Source organism: Puma concolor, chromosome A2, assembly GCF_028749965.1.
Source record: "Puma concolor isolate L17-30 chromosome A2, mPumCon1.1.hap2, whole genome shotgun sequence".
In the NCBI taxonomy this organism is placed as follows: domain Eukaryota; kingdom Metazoa; phylum Chordata; class Mammalia; order Carnivora; family Felidae; genus Puma; species Puma concolor.
The window spans coordinates 146,565,840-146,583,114 of record NC_141668.1 but is presented as its reverse complement, the minus strand read 5'-3'; the positions used below and the strand labels follow the sequence as shown (position 1 = coordinate 146,583,114).

The 17,275-nt window shown below is 45.0% G+C and overlaps 1 protein-coding gene across 2 annotated transcripts in view; it reads right to left on the bottom strand.

Annotated features, from left to right (window-relative positions):
* Positions 1 to 1,274: 1,274 nt before the first annotated feature.
* The window catches only part of IL17RD (interleukin 17 receptor D), a 70,864-nt gene continuing 54,863 nt past the window's right edge, over positions 1,275 to 17,275 (bottom strand). The window contains exons 8-13 of one of the 2 annotated variants that reach the window (XM_025916468.2): positions 16,851 to 16,916; positions 15,036 to 15,090; positions 13,917 to 14,027; positions 12,937 to 13,121; positions 8,399 to 9,332; positions 1,275 to 7,624 (exon numbers count right to left, since the gene is read on the bottom strand). In XM_025916468.2, coding sequence (XP_025772253.1) covers positions 7,512 to 7,624; positions 8,399 to 9,332; positions 12,937 to 13,121; positions 13,917 to 14,027; positions 15,036 to 15,090; positions 16,851 to 16,916 — 1,464 coding nt within the window. In that variant the 3' untranslated portion in view covers positions 1,275 to 7,511. The remainder of the gene's footprint in view (positions 7,625 to 8,398; positions 9,333 to 12,936; positions 13,122 to 13,916; positions 14,028 to 15,035; positions 15,091 to 16,850; positions 16,917 to 17,275) is intronic. The other variant, XM_086697856.1, reaches the window with a different exon arrangement.

Genomic DNA, 17,275 nt, shown 5'->3' with positions numbered 1-17,275 from the left:
AAAGAGCACTCAGAGTGGGAACTAACATTCTGTGGTTGTCTGTCCTCACTTGCTGTCCCCACTAACGTTATGGGAAAGCACTCTACTGCCTTTGGCCACACGTACACTTGCAAGTCCTCCCCCACCTACCTGGGCGGCCAGACCTTTACCAAGGGGACCTGTGAGCAGCCTCGGCAGGGTTTGCTGCAGCTCATATCCCAGCTCTGCTACTAGCTAGCTGTGAGATCAAGAGTAAGGGACAGCCTCTCCAAGCCTCTGTAAAATGGGGACAGTACGATTACCCATGTAGCAGAGTATCTGTGAAACTAAATGAGATGATGGCGTGTAAAGCATGTGGCGCTCAAAGGTTGGCTCTTAGAAATGTGGGGAAATGGCAGGGAGCATGGGAAAGAGGAAATGAATGGGGAGAAACATGCAGTCTCCTGGGTGAATATGAACAGGAAAACTGCAGGCTATGCCAAGCATCAGAGGCAAGAACATGGCTGAATTTCCGCCTCAGCAGTGCTTCGCTCAGAGCGGTTTTTTGTTTTGTTTTTTAACAGTCCTGCGGGGAAGGGTAGGGGGAAGAACCAGCGGACAAGGAAAACCCAATGTTCCCAAGACCCAACTCGTCCACCATATTCTTTTCAGACAATGGCCAGGAGGCTTGTATCCTGTGTCCCTGCTGTTTCTTACCACTTGTTGTCCTGTCCTGGATACCTGTTATTTCTGAGCACTATGTGCCAGTAAGCACTTCACATTCACCATCCTGAGGGAGGGCCTTTGGCCCATTCTAGAGATGAGAAACTGAGGCCCAGAAGTGCAGCCACAGGGTCACAGTGGCAGAAACAGAGCTGGGAACTCACCCCAAAGTTGACGGGCACCAAGAAGTTAACTCACAGAGTGCTGGCACACAGGAGGTGGGATAATGTCTATAGGAAGAAATAAAAAGGCACTTCTTTGTCTTATTGGATGGCAGGAAGTTTGTGGCTCCCACATTTCAGTGGCTCTTTTCAAATTTCTGAAAAGAAAGCCCATTTGTTCTGACAGTCAAATTTCTCCTTGATAGGAGCATCCCTGCTCCTGACACCACACAGGCAACACATCACTGCCCACCGGAGGGCAAGGCAAACAGCCACGGCAGCAGGTTTCATGTGCAAGAAAGACATACTGGCTACCCTCACCTCCTCACCCTGGATATTCTTCCTCCTTCCCAGAGGCAGAGCCCTCGGAAAGCTGTGCTAGGAACCCAGCTACTCGGGAAACAGGAAAGAGGATCTAGAATCATGAACCACTGCAATCTTAAAACATTTTATTTGATGCAGAAATCCTAAGGTACAAAAACATTTTGCAAATGTCAGCTGTGACCTACTGTCACCTATTTACAGTTATGTACAAATCAGATAAGACATTGTTTTCAATGTAAAAATATAGCACACTGCTACAGTCCTGCTATTCCACCAAACCCCACAAAGGACAAACTTAAAGATGAAACAAAGACAATGGCAACAACCACCATGTTCCAATGTTCCACAGGCTTTCCCCCCCTAGATCGTAGTCACAGGGAGCTTCTGAAGTGAAAAAAAAAATAGTAAAAATAGAAGTTACCTACTCTCTAAATGAACATGTGGTTTTTACAAAAGTTTTTGCTTTGTCCAGACTCACCATGGTTTTTCTTGAGAGAAAAAACACAAGTTTTACATAACAATTACACATTAAGTGTAATAACCCAAAGGAATTTGTCTAACAGATGGAGCAGCCAACTTTGTCTACAGCATGTACAAATAGAAGAATGCTTCTTTGAATATTCTCCACTGACATTTTATTTGATACAAATGTCAGAGATGCAGTCATAATAGTTTGCTTTTCTCAGACTTCTGATTGTGCAAAACACAGTGCTAGGTCATTTCAGAGCCATGGCCCCAGCCCTTCAGAACACAGGAAAGCTCCTGGAAGAGTCTGGTCCCTGCTGAACTTCAGGCAGGAAACAAAGAGCAGGAGGGGGGACAATTGGCCAAAATTCCCAAGAGGTTGTCCCTCACCTTCCTTACAAGTTAGCCCTTAGCAGCTGCTATCTTGCCGGTGATTAAGCTGAAGTCTGAACCATCTAATAATATTGAGTCATGAATTAAAGGCAAGGTCTAGAGGTATGTAAAATAGAATCCAAAATTGGGAGGGAGAGGTAGCTACCACTCAGAAGGTAAGAGTTGGTCTTGATGAGAATTTTGGAGCTCAGGAATGACATCAAACACATCAGGAATAAGCACCAAGTGTCTGACCAGAAGAGGGGAAAAGAAAACACAATAGAAGACGATTGTTGGGGAGGAATGGATGGGGCGACCAAATAATCCTCAAAATGAATGCAGGCGATATACCATTTTTAAAAAGTGCCATTGTATTTGTAAGTAGTAAGAGAAGCTGGGCACACGAGAATTTCCCTGTAATCCCCATCCTGAGCTTGGCCGTCACAAGGCACCAATGCGAAGATGGCACCACATTCTGTTTCGGCAACCAAACAGAGTGTGAAGCTGGGAAACAGAAGAGCAGTGAAAATTATTAAGCCCTTGGAAAACAAGAGCTATGAAGAATGGTTTAAGTAGGTGGGATTATTTATCACTGAAATAAAAACACCAGGGGGATGACTTCACTGTGGTTTTCAAATACACGGAAGGTAACCAGCTGTTCTTTTTCCACTACATGCAGAACAAAAGAAGGCTGGTTTGAATTTCTGTAAGATGTACAAAGAACTATCTGATCAGCAGGGCAGGTTACAGAATTTCCCTCACTGAAAATCCAGAATCCCATCCATAGCCATATGTCTGAAATAATTCAGGCTCAGCCCTGGCTGACACCGGCAGGGGAGACATCCTAGATAATCCAAACTTTCTCCCAGCTCCAAAACTCTGAAATTGGAATCCAAGCTATTGGCTTACAGTCAGACTTCCTTTTGTTTATTTTCACCCTGAGCCTGGAAAGGAGGGGACACAGAAAGGATGACCCAACACCCCGGGAGGACTCCTAACTGATCTCTCGGTATCAGGAAAAGCTTTTGTCTGGATACTGTTTCACATCTCCAAAACACAGTCACTTCACAGATCATTTAAAACAGAAGACAATGCAAATACCTGGCTCTAGTGGACACTCGGGGATTCCCTGCCCCGCTCCCCACAACGCCTGCTTTTCTCATTAAGTCTTGGCCTAAGCTCAGAATTGCACATCATTTAAAAAATTATGAAGCCAAGAACTAAAACTATAAATAAGGCCCTTTAGGTTGTGGAGTTTAAATGAAAATTGTTCCAAGTGTTATGCTTTTTAAATTGGGGAACATAAATCTGATTTTGAAATTAGTAACTGGCCTGCCTTTCTCTTAAGGCACCATGAAACATAAAGAAGCCCTCAAACATTTCAAATACATTCACAATCGTATCAAACTACTTGGGGGAGGCAAGGTGGGGAAGAAGCAATCCAGACACCAGCTGCATTTAGCAAGAGCATTTTCTGGTGGTACCAGACATCTGTAATTACCATGAACACTTTTCATTTCAAATCTTACAAGGCAGAGGTAGCAAACTGGCATCTAGTGGGCCAAATCAGGCCCACTCATGTGTTCTGTTGAATCTGAATTGAAAAAAAAAATCTCTTTTAATTTAGTTGCCAATACTTTAGAAGATTAGAAACTTTCCTATCAAATTCCAGATTCTCAGCTTCTCTTGAAAAATGGGAAGATCAGGAGACACCACATGGCCACAAATGGCTGGAGTAGCTGCCCTCCTATGGGTGGGACACGGAGCACTTCAGTTTGCCACACTCCCCACCATGCCCTATGGTCTCTCTGACACTGAGAAGGTAGGCCATTGCCATTTATCACCACACTTCATTGATCTGTCGTCCTGGCCCGCTGCACTGGCACCTCCTGAAGGCACAGCATCCGCTAAATAAAAGCGGTAGTCTTCACCAACGATATGAAACAAGAAAGGCTAACAACCTTCACACTGTTATTGTCCACATCTCTCCAATAAAGACACAAGGAAGGATTCCTCTCCCCTAAGAACCAAATTAGCATTGAGGCTATTGGGGACCATGGGGTTTTCTTTCGTAAGAGGAAGGTGTGTCGTTTCTTCTCTAGGAGTAAAATAGCTTTCTCTTCATTTGTTTCTTTTAAAAGATGCTCAACTCTGAAAAAAGGAAAAGTTCTGAAAATCCTGTAACTCCACATTTTTGGAGGAACAGTCTTCCTGTTTATTTGTGCTTAAGTCAGGGAACCTGAGACGAGGGCTTGGCTAGAAAAAAAAAACACCCCACATTTGCAGCTATGAAGTTGCAAGACTGAACTTTAATATACAAACACGCACGACCTCAAATTATGACCCATTGATTCTGATGATGTCATAGTTGCTATAGACATTTTTGAACTTCTGCTCTGGGACTGTCTTCAGTTATTACTAATGTGTTAACCAAAAATGGTCTCATGACTTTAAGGCCCCATCTCATTTTTGGTTCAAAATGCTATTCCCCAACCTGAGGGCCTGGGCCTGGACCTGGACCTCAATGTCTTCTGATTCTCTCTGGAGATCAGATCAATGTGCCTCAAAGGCCCAGGATTTGGCCCTCTGGAGGATCTCCTGCAGGACGCTCTGTCCATTGTGTGGCTGGACTGGGTCTGTCCAGGTGGTTCTTGTTGCTCGTGGCCAACCTCTGGGAGAAAAACACACCTTTACCTGGGCTTCCACTTCCCCAATCCATCCCTGGACAAAGCTGACTATGTCAGATGCTAAGTCCTTTCTGTAGGGCACTAGGGAGTTAAGATGAATACCTAGCTCCCTACCTTCAACTACCTTCAAGATTTGCTTACCTGGGTCCTTGGACCTACTCCAGGTGTCCTGCCCAGAGAACACCAGCTAACTTAGCCACACAAGCCTCTTATTCTCAGGACCAAGGCTTTTTATTGAGATCATCCTTATATTCTAATTCTTGTTTCCCCAATTTCAAGAAGCCTGTGATTCAGTAGAACCTTTATCTGAATTCCGTGTTATCATTTCCATTGCCTGGAACAATGTATCAGTCAAAAACTGCAGGTCTGCTTAAAACAGATGTTTTGCCTTAATCTACAAGGCAACTGTTCTCATTCCCAGCACAAGATGGGGAGGTTTAAAAAAAAAAAAAAAGTGAAACTAGTAAGGCAAAACCACGAAGTTGGGACATCTCAACACTGTGGTTTTGCTACTTGGTATGTTAGAGTCTGCTTGTGTTGAACATAAGAAACATTAGTATTTGAAAATAAGTATCCAAACCATAAATCCAAACGAAAAGTTTACCTGATTTTTGGTCTAGCACATTTTTTCCCTTGCATTTTCACAAGAAGGAAGTTCATTTAGCAAGCTCTCTGCCCACATGCATGGAGCTCAGTTGATGTTCCCCACCCTCTGCCAGTCCTCTGTGCTGTTCCTGGGGTCACTTTCTCACAGATGCCTCATTTTCTGTGCAAAGCTGAATATCTAACCTAAAAGTAGCTCCTCGGGGTTCCTTTGGAGCACGTACCATTTCTTGGCTTCAATCTCTCTTGATACTGTTCCAGAGTGAATTTTCACGTTAGCAAGTTTGGACTGACCAATCTCCCTTGCAGAACGTATCCTGACGGTGGAAGGGCAGGGCAGGCATATGTGGGCAGGAGCTCTGCACTTGTCCCAGACTCTCCAGTATCATGGAACATCTCTTCTCCAATCGGATGCCTGGTTCTGTGGGGGAGGTGGTTGTGAGGCTCACTTGTCTCCCCTGCAGAGCAGCTGCAGGAAACTCGATGCCAGAGAACAGACAAACACGTTCTTCCCCCAAGAAGCCGTCAGCTGCCTTTACAGAGCATGGAGTGTGGCATTTGCATCAAAAATACACACAAACCTCTTCTTTGCAGCAAGGCTGCAAACCTTCCCTTCCCACCTGCTGGGCATGTGCTTGGATGGAAAGTCCTGCCTCATTCTACCTCCCAACCCCTCCTTGAGACATTTCTCAGTGTCTCCCTTAATATTGGTCCTACCTGCTAAAGGAGTAAAACCCAGGGTCGCCTGTGTAGTGCTGAGTAAAAGCAGGGTGCCCGAAGCCAACAGCACCCACAGAAAGGGTGGAGAAAGATGCTCACAACCCCTCAAGGACACAGGGAGAAGGGATTCCACAAAGACATCATCACACACATGCTAATAGACCAGCAGGATTTGAACAACTGTTTTCCCTTCGGAAGGAGAAATTCTGTAGAAACTTCATTCATTAAAAACAACATTAACTTTTCCTTTTTTAAAGCAAATTCTTTCCTCCTAAACTCTAAATACCTATTTTTGGTAGGAACACAAGAGACCAATCTTTCACTGGGTAAATACAACAGAAACACACAGCGAAACATGATTCACAGGCTGAGTTGTGGGGGGAGTACTTTGAGATTCAAGAATTGAATGACTTCAGGTCTCATGTCTTCTTCAGATGATATTAGAAGAGCAAACTCATCTTTGTGACAGTCTCCCCTCCACCTTCTTAAAATGAGATTTATCATTAGTCAAAACCAGTTCAGCAGATTAAGTGGCTGCCACCTGCACATTGCCATATTTCAATGGATTCTGATCCCTGATATTCTGGACACAGCTTTAGATCAGAAGCCAAATGAAGCACGGACTCCGGCTTCCAGGAATCCAGCCCAGTTGGGTATTAGTCTTTTAAAAATAAACTTCCAGGCAGCAACATCTAAGATACTGTGCAGTAAATGTAACCCCGGGAAACTTGGTGGGCAGATCCCACCCCCACACGAAGCCTACTCAAACCAAGAGGCGGTCCTGTGTCCTGAGTTTTGCTGCTTTCTGGACATTGACCAACGTATGTCAGAAAGAATTGTCTAGATGGTCAGCCTGACCCTGCAGCCCCCACCTCAGTGTGCCATGGCACCCACGAACACATAAAGACTCGTATTATGAAAGGTGATACGATATACAGTCACTTCCTTGACCTTTGACTCAGAGCTTTTTTAACATCCAAGCCATTGTAAATTCTACACCCAAAACAGACAAGAACATCACCTGTAAGAACATGGATTCCAGATAGACTGGCACTTGATTTCTGTGGCTGTAATGGTACTAAAAGTGCTTCTTCCACAAAGCATTTCCAATCAAAGTAGCCAACAGCGAATGGGCAAAGTCGGAAGAGATAAATAAAATCTGAATGAGCAGTGCAGGTATTTTCCTGTTTCTCTGTGCATGTTTCCTCCCGACCTCCCAGAGTTGGCTCTAATCCAAGGTCTGACCTAATGTGACCAGCTGCCGTCAGACCTTGTGGACATGCCTTCCAGATATCCATATGGTTTTAGAAAATTGGAGACTTTGCCAAGATATCAGGTAGAGGGATGGGGCAAGGAGAGCAAGTACTGGCCCGAATTTCACTCCAAATATACTTGTAGGAGACCCCAGCTCCAAGCAGACTGCTCAACCAGAGAGAAGAGCTGGGGGACCAGAGAGAGGCAGCAGCTAAAGTGGCAATGCGTAGACTCTTCTGTTTTGTTACAAAGGGGCGACTGCGTGGAGTTCACCAGTGTAGCTGCAGCATCCAGGCTCTGCTCGGCACGCCCCAGAGGTGAGGAGCTTAGAAGGGAAGGCGGGAGGATCCTCCTCACCTAAGGAAAGAAGACAGGGCAGAGACACGTCATCGCACTTCACTGGGCTGGGGGCTAAGGCCAGAGTGTGGCTGCATCTGGGCTGGGACTATGGGCTTTACAAGCGAGGCAGGCATACCAACCAGCTCAAGACAGGGCACTCTCATCCTGGTGGCGGTCTCCCTTAGCCCAGGGTCAAGGGTTTGCATGCATGACTCCCGCTGGCCACAGGGACCGTAAGGAGCAGTCCCAGATGGCATCCTGCTGGTGCTCCCTTGGGAGGTAGGACTCTTCTACAGAGCCCTCCCACCTGGCCCTGTGCTGAGATATGATGGAGAGAACATCGTGTCCATCAACCCCTGGATCACAAGATGTGGCTTTCAAAGCACTGGCATTGGTGAGGGGTGGTGAACACCTCAAATCCCAACAAAGATACAGGTCCACAGCCCCTCATCCGATACCCCTGGGGCAAGCTGTCTTGGCAGTCAGATGTCTGTGGAGTTCAGGAAGGTGATATAATGCACACACTGCATGTTACATAACACCACTTGCGGGGCCTGGGCAAGCTCACTGTAACTTAGCATCAGTATTTCTGCAGTTACCATGAACACTCCCAGTGCCTGGAATAAATCGGGACTACCAATGGAGTTGGATTACTTCCCATTAGGTTTCATTGCCAATAACTCCACCCGAAAATTAGGAAAACCCTTGCATGGATTTGGGAATTAGGGACAAAGGCTGTGGCCTGCATCAGGAACCCAACCCAAAGACACTCTGGGCTCTCCTGCACCTTACCCAGGCCGGAGGAGGAGGACACGCTCTCCGTCAGTGAAGATGTTTCTGTTTGATCCGCTGAGAGTCCTTCCATTAGAGGCAGAGACAGCTCCGAGGAGGGCACGGATGAGTCGTAGATGCCCGAGTCCCGGGGCATGTCCGAGGGGCTGGCGGCTTTCACCACGTGCAGCAGGGGGCGCAGGACCGAGCCGCTGCCGGGCCCAGGCCCCGCCTCCACGTCTGGGTCCAGGCTCAAGGGCTGGCCCTCCGAGGGCAAGTCGGCCTGCACCCCAGGGACCGCCTCGGCCTTGAGGCAGAAGTCGCTGTCAGGGCCTGGTTTGCACATGACATCATTTAACACTAAGCCCGAGTCAAACTTCTCCAGCACTGGCTCCCGGTACTGAAGTGGGGTAGGGCGTAGGGGAATGAATTGCTTCTCAAACCAGTCGGGCTCCTCATCGATAAATTGGTGCATGTTGCAAATGGCGACGTAAAGGGACCGACCTGATTTGCTGCGAAAGTAGTTCCTTCTGCTCACCTGTCCGGGGTACTGCCCGGGCTCCGGGAGACCGTGGTCTCGGGAGTGCAGGTGGGAACAGAGCTGGGGAAGGTTGTCCATGAGTTTGTACTTGGTGCTCAGGTCCAGGATGCCGGGAACATCTCCCTCGCAGGAATAGTCGAAGTAAACGGTGATGAACTTGCTGAGCTGGGCTGAGGAGCTCTGTTTGGCCTGGCGGAGCTTTTCAGCGATGGCGGACACAGCTACCAGGAAGAGCTCGCCCTTCCCGGAGCCCCGGCCGCTGCCTTTGTGCTTGTAGTTCTTTTTGTCCACAAAGTACTTCATGCCTTTGGAACACACCACGATGATGAACTGGGACTCATGGATCTTCTGGATGACCCATTCTCTCTGTCCTTCTCGGCAAAGACTGAAGTCTTCCCACAAGTCCAGAGCCACCTGGAAATAGATCACAGACTTCACTCACCCCAACCGCCGGGGGGGGGGGGGGGGGGGGGGGGGGAGGTCAGGTAACAAAAACAAGAGTGTTACAAGAAGGTCACATCATACATCCCTTGAGTATTATCAGCACTGCCGTGTGCAGGCTCAGAGCTGCTGGGCTTTGAGAACAGCTCACATTCTGTGGGTGATGGTCACATGCCAGGCCCTCTGCATTGTGCCCCTGTTTTAGCCTAACGTGGGGCCATTAACACACTCACCCTATGAGGGAAGATCCTGAAGAGAAATCTGGAAGGTGATGATGGAAGGATCTGGGTGAAGGACCCCGAAGTAGGCAGCAAATGGGGCTCACATCTGGATGCCAGAGCTGCCCACAATGCTGACTGACTCACATCTAGAGAGCATGACTGACAAAGAAGACCTCCTTGGCCCCAAGGTCAGCCACGCTGTTTACCAGTCAATGGCCAGAGAAGAGAGGGTGGTGGACTGTAGTAACACAGCCACTCTCCTTAATGCACTTAGTGAAGGACTGGCACCTCCCCCCATGACTTCATGGCAATCTATGGGGTCATATCCCTAGAAGGCCTTTAACCCCAAGGAGCCTCTGGGAGGGCATTTGGGGGGAGGGGCACTGACAAAGGAAGGAAAACCAGGCACGCATGTCCCCTTCAGAGGGCTTCACCTTCTCTGACCATTTTCATGTGATTCTGCTGAAAACATCTCTTGGCAGTTGTATCAACCTTTCTTTCTGTGGCTCAGAAACTAATTCCCGGGGGTGCCTGGGTGGCTCAGTCAGTTAAGTCTTCAGCTCAGGTCATGATCTCATGGTTCTTGAATTCGAGTCCTGCATTGGGCTCTGCACTTACAGTGTGAAGCCTGCCTGGGATATTTTCTCTCTCCCTCTCTCTTGCCCCTCCTCCATTTGTGCACGTGCTTGCTTGCTCTCTCTCTCTCTCTCTCAAAAATAAACAAATAAACTTAAAAAAAAAAAAAAAAGGAAACTAATTCCCAGGGGCTATGCCTGAGTGCAGGAGCCACTGTCTCTTATGAGGAAGGGTGTTCTGAAATGATTTTCTTCCTTTTTGGCTCTAAGGTGTTATCAAAGGGAAGAAGGTCCCCAGCATTCACTCACTTGCTGAAAATAATCCTAAATCATCTTATGTTTCCTTAATTCTCACTAGCATTATACATTCTAAAAGCTAACTAGAAATATATACCAAGCATTTTAAAAATTTTCCCATCTTTGACCCAGCAATTCCACTTCCTGGCTTCTATCTCTGGAAAATCATTAGAAAGGATCAATCATTAGAAAGGATCAATCAATATGAAATAACTCAATTATAGTAAATTGATATTATGGATCATGTGGCTAAAGTTGCATGGTACAGTCATGCTGGAAAACAGTATGGAGGTTCCCCAAAAAGTCAAAACTAGAACTACTCTATGATCCAGCAATTGTACCATTATGTATTTCTCCACAGAATACAAAAATGCTAATGTACCCCGATGTTTATAGCAGCATTATCAATAAAAGGCAAATTATGGAAAGGCTCAAATGTCCATCGATAAAGAAGATGTGGTTTATACACACAATGGAATACTACTTGGTGATGAAAAAGAATGAAATCTTGCCATTTGCAACAATGTGGATGGAATAGGAGGGTAATATGCTAAATGAAATAAGTCAGTCAGAGAAAGACAGATATGTGATGTCACTCATATGTGGGATTTGAGAAACTCAACAGATGAGTTGAGGGGAAGGAAAGGAAAAATAAGATACAACAGAAAGGGAGGCAAACCATAAGAGACTCTTTAAACACGGAATGAACTGAGAGTTGATGGGGGTGGGGGATTGGGAGGGTGGGGGATGGGCATGGAGAAGGGCACTTGTTGGGATGAGCACTGGGCATTGTATGTAAGTGATGAATCATGAAAATCTACTCCTGAAGCCAAGACTACACTGTATGTTAGCTAACTCGACAATGAAAAAAAAAAAGATGTGGCATGTATATATTATATATTATACATTAGATGTTATATATATTTCATTATTACATTATATTACATATACGTCCCACATGATGGGACATTACTCAGCCATAGAAAAGAATGAAATCTTGCCATTTTCAATGACATGGATGGAGCTAGAGAAGATTATACTAACCAAAATAAGTCAGAGAAAGACAAATACCATATGATTTCACTCATATGTGGAGTTTAAGAAACAAAACAAATGATCATTAGGAAAAAAGGGAGAGAGAAAGCAAACCAAGAAACAGACTCTTAACTATAGAGAACTGATGGTTACCAGAGGGGAGGTGGGTGGGGGATGGGTGAAATAGGTGATGGGGATTAAGGAGGGCACTTGTCCTGATGAGTACCAAGTGTTGTATGGAAGTGTTGAATCACTACTGTCTATACTGGAAAATAATATTACCCTGTATGTTTTACTAACAGGAATTTAAATACAAACTTAAAAAGTAATGAAATAAAATTATAGTTTACATAGAACTTTCAATAGTGTAAAAAGTTATTAAATGAAGAGACAAGGAAAAAATCATTCCAATCACCCCAAAATGGAAAACTGTATGCATGACTTCATCTATGTAGAAAGGAACTGGAAGGAAATACACCAAGTATTAGCTGTGGGTCCTCTTTTCTCCAGGTTGAGATTACAGGCCATTTTTTTTTCTTTGTCATCCTTTAGTGTTTGCAAATTTTCTACAGTAAGCATTACCCTCATAATTGGAAGACTTTTTCCACCTGAGGCTAGTTACAAAGTAGAGCAAATGGGTTGTCTGTGTCTAAAGACTGTGTGGCACCCGCTAGAGCTTGTAATTGCTTTTTTAGTACACAGGCCAATCAGCCTATCTCTGTAGCTTCATGTGTCAGCCTTGTAAATAGGCGTTCCTGACACTAGGGGGCAGCCTCGCTACATGAAAAGACTAAAACCTACCAGGAGGCAGAGTATCAAAGCACAAATAACTTCAATTACACAATTACTGTACAATTCTTGCATTGGCAAGAAAGAGAGTGTGCCTTCCATGAGAGCTTCAAACTTCACTCTAAAATTAGCACTATGACATTATAGAAAAGCTACATATTTAGAGCTTAATTCAAAAGAATAGGCAAGAAACCTGAGTGGACCATTTGAGTACTTCACAAATTATTGTTCTTTCTTAGCAAAACTTCTCCAAAGAGCTGTCTAAACCCAATGCTTTATTTTTCATGTTCTCTTAGACCTTTCAAGGCTCACCAGGATATTTTGAGTGACCACCCCCCAACACTCCCGTTGCATGTTTCCAGGGCACATGCTGCTTCCCTCCATGCAACTGCATGGTCTTTTTGATGTTTATAAAACTTCCTTCCAGGTAGGTACCACTAAAGGCTTTTGAGCAGGAGTGTTTCAGGGTTAGGACTAAGCATTAGGAAACATTTAGTGCTGGCGATGGGTAGGACAGACTGAAGAAGTGTGAGGCTGACCCCGATTTGGAAGCCAGCCCCTGGTGGAAGGCAAGAATCACCAAAGGAGGCAGGGAGGTGGTGAGGAGCATGGCAGCATGTGTCCTGCCCAGGGGAACAGAAGAGACTTCAGACTCCTCACCTCACAGCCGCAGAAGTCCTGGAGGAAGTAGGCAAAACACCGGACAACATTCATGTGATTCTGGCCATCTTTACTGGAATAGCAGAGGAAAACCTTCGGCCGAGGCCAGAGCCTCTCTCTGGGGAGTGCCGTGGTGTACGAGGAGGACTCAGAACTCTCTTCATCTAAATGTGAATATATATTTTCTAAATTGGAAAAGAAGATAAGGTTGATGCCTATGAGCAATGCTTTGTCCTGTTCCCTGAGACTCAGGACCTAATGCCATCTTCAAGAAACAACAGTTGACATGTCTGCCTGAGCATGTGCCCAGTGCCCCCCCCCCCCCAGCCCCTGGGGACACCACCGGGAATGGGACAGCTGATTTCTCCAGTGGAGCAACAAATGGCCAAGATTTGTTGTTCGCCTGACACTGACCTCAAGTAGGCTGGGAAAACTGCAGGGACCACCCTGGCCAGCAGAGAGCACCCAGAAGCAGCTGGTGCTCCAGGTGTTAACTACCAGACCAATTAAGCACTGACAGCTGAGCTTCTTAAACAAAAGGGGTGGGTGGGAGAAAAGAAAACCCTTTTACTGAGGTATAACTTATAAAGTATATAACTCAAGAGTACATCTCAACAAACTTTTATCTAAATATATACCTGTGCAACCACCACTCAGATCAAGGTATGAAACATTTCCAAGCTCCCCCAGGAAGTTCCTTCCCAACACCTGACTTTTATAAGTGATCACGCCCTACCTCTGCCCTTACACCTTTAAACTTCCTTTATGTTCTTGAATTTACTACCTTAAATTTGAGAACAGAATTACAGCTTCGTGTTCATGGCTCCTGAGGTTAAAAATCAAGCATTTTAATGCCAGGAACTACAGGAGCTATGTGGCTTCCCAGATGCCCACTCTGGGTGGGACCAAGGGCTCCCAGGCTCCCTCTGTTGGCTGTGGTCCTGCCAACCTGGGGGGGAACACACCACACAGAGAGATACCTTGTTGCTTCTTGCGGCACATCACGGTGAAGAGGGTGGCAAATGCGGAGATGACAACCAGAGGCACGGTGATGGCAACAGCCCTAATGGGCCCCGCCCACGGGGAATGTGCTGGGAAATTTCAAAGACAAGAGGCTTGAAACTTAAGCAGCACAAGGTCAAAGGGAAATCTCCCCCCTACCTTTTTAAACACAAGCTGCATAACAGATTCTAGAACCTCTTGACCACATTTCTCTAGTACTGGTCTGGTGATTAAAAAAGGATTCCTTTTAAAGGGTTATAGGATACAATACCACAGTTAGAGTTGCCGGAACAGTAAATACCTATGAGTGGGAATTCTGCCCAAGGAAACCTCACCTCCCACCACTTTTCTTCCAAGGACAAGTGACTATTTAGTCCCAGCTACACACAAATACACACCAACCACACTGGCGTCAGTTTTCCAGACACTGACATTAGGATGGAAGGAAAGTCAGCTTTGATGGGATAGCTTTTCTTTTTATTGTTTTTAAGTTTATTCTGAGAGAGAGTGTGCACACACATGTGAGAGGGGGAGGGGCAGACAGAGAGAATCCCCAGCAGGCTTTGCACTGTCAGTGCAGTCTGACTTGGGGGGATGTGGGGCTCAATCTCACAAACTGTGAGATCATGACCTGAGCCAGGTGAGCCAAGATCATGACCGGAGCTGAAATCAAGAGTCAGATGCTTAACCGACTGAGACACCCAGGCACCTCTGATGGAACATCTTTTTAAAAGACAGGAGCTCAGGGGCGCCTGGGTGGCGCAGTCGGTTAAGCATCCGACTTCAGCCAGGTCACGATCTCGTGGTCCGTGAGTTCGAGCCCCGTGTCAGGCTCTGGGCTGATGGCTCGGAGCCTGGAGCCTGTTTCCGATTCTGTGTCTCCCTCTCTCTCTGCCCCTCCCCCGTTCATGCTCTGTCTCTCTCTGTCCCAAAAATAAATAAAAAACGTTGAAAAAAAAAATTTTAAAAGACAGGAGCTCAAATGCTGTGTTTTGATTTTGTAAAACATGAAGTATAGAATGTTATCAAATAGCATGGTCTGCTGTGGTCCTGTGCCAACATTTCACACAGAAAATTAAAAAAAAAAAAAATCATACCTGGCTTTAAGGCATAATGCATCACTTTTCTTGTTGTATTAGTGTCATCCACCAGCTACAAAACAGAGGATGCTGTATCATTATTTTATAAAAGTGATAACATCTCAACAGATTCCGTCCATGTTTCCATATGTGGACAGTGGGGGGTAGGAGGAAGGAGAGCTGCTGTCTATGATCACGAATGAGCCAGGACTAGACATTACATCAGCTCCATCTCTGCTTTACCAACTCAAAACCCTCAACCTCATCACCTTTCCTTTCATGAATCAAACGTGGTTCACTCATCGATGAATCAGCTGGTGAGTTCCACATTCTAACAATCTTCAATTACAACGGCATCCTACCACTAATTTTATGAGGCCCCCATTAATGCTTTAAGAGGGTTTAAAACCCTCTTAAAACCACATACTGCTACCAAGTCATACAACCAGTGTTTCTCCTAAAATGTTGAAACATGTTGGTTTCTCTGAATAGTGGGGCTATGGGCAAATTTTTAATTTCATTTCCTATTTTTCTTTTTTTCTATTTTTGTTTGACTCCTATTTTTTGTAGTATGTTTGATACTAAAAAAGTAATCTAAAATAAAGAAGAAAAATATATATCCCTTGCATGCTTTTTTCCGTGGTATTTAGAACTTCATATATATTAATACAGAAAATGTCAGCAGAAATCTAGAGAGGGATAGGCAGATATAATGGACAGCACTTTTGCTGTTTTATTACTAAAAGTTTTTATTTTTTATTTTTATTTGAGAGAAAGAGCAAGCGTGTGAGTGGGGGAGGGGCAGAGAGAGAGAGAGAGAGAGGGAGGGAGGGAGAGGGAGAGGGAGGGAATCCCAAGCAGGCTCCACACACTATCAGTGCAGAGCTCGATGCCAGGACTGTGACATCATCATCTGAGCCAAAACCAAGAGTCAGACGCTCAACCAAATGAGTCACCCAGGCATCCCACTAAATAATTTTTAAATCTAAATTTTTAAAAACATATTTTTGTAGTATGAAGATGTAGGGGCCCAGGGCAGGTTGTCCCTGTAGGTATCACAATGGCCTATTGATAAATACTTTGAAATGAAGTTACTTGGGGAACAAGCAAGGACACTCAGACCCTCCCTTCTGTCCCCCTGAAAGCAGGAAACAGATCTCCCATATAACAAATACTCTCACTATACGAACAAGTAAAAACGACATCCTTCTGGTCTGAGATAGGGACTTGAAAGTCGAGAAAGCTGTAGAAACAAACCTTGTTATTTTTTTTCTAATTTATTACCTCAGCCTAAATTCCACTTAGAATTCCTTATTAAGTAAAGCTCCCAAACATCTATTTTCTTTATCCTGTCAACTCCTCACTAATTTAGTATCTCTTTGTTTAAAAAGTATAAAAACTACACCTGCCTTTGTCATTTCTTTGGGTCTCAATTTCATTATTGGGCCTTTGTGCCCACTCAGTAAGACTCTGGTTTTTTTCTCCCCATAATCTGTCTCATGTCAATTTAATTCCTAAAACAGCTAGAAGAACCCAGGAAGGAAAGAAGGAAGTTTCTTCCTCCCCTACAAAGGAATACTGTCTAAAAATTCTAAATCATGGACTATATGGTTTCATTAAAATATTTATATGAAATATTTGAAATAATGAATGAGAAAAATCAAAGATTGATTACATATAAACTTTTTAAAAAGCATGTTAAGGACCATGTAAAAATATAATTGTACACATCCTCAATGGCTTGAAATTTTAGTGTTTTAAACAGTGGGAATTCTACATGAACTAGATTCATTCTGCAGAATTAATAATAGGGCTTTCTTGAGTTATACGTACCTCAATTATATAATCCCCAGGAGAAACATTTTGAAGGAGGCAGCTGGTTGTCTCTGTATTTTGCTCCTGCAAAGAAACAAAACAACGCTTTTAAAACTCACTTCTTGGGGCGCCTGGGTGGCGCAGTCGGTTAAGCATCCGACTTCAGCCAGGTCACGATCTTGCGGTCCGGGAGTTCGAGCCCCGTGTCAGGCTCTGGGCTGATGGCTCAGAGCCTGGAGCCTGTTTCTGATTCTGTGTCTCCCTCTCTCTCTGCCCCTCCCCCGTTCATGCTCTCTCTCTGTCCCAAAAATAAATAAACATTGAAAAAAAAAATTAAAAAAAAAAACCAAAAACAACTCACTTCGTGGATAAAGGTCATCTGGACTGCTCTTTTCCCCCTAGAGCTGAAGGAGACTTGCCACCAGTCTTAACCATGTTCAGAA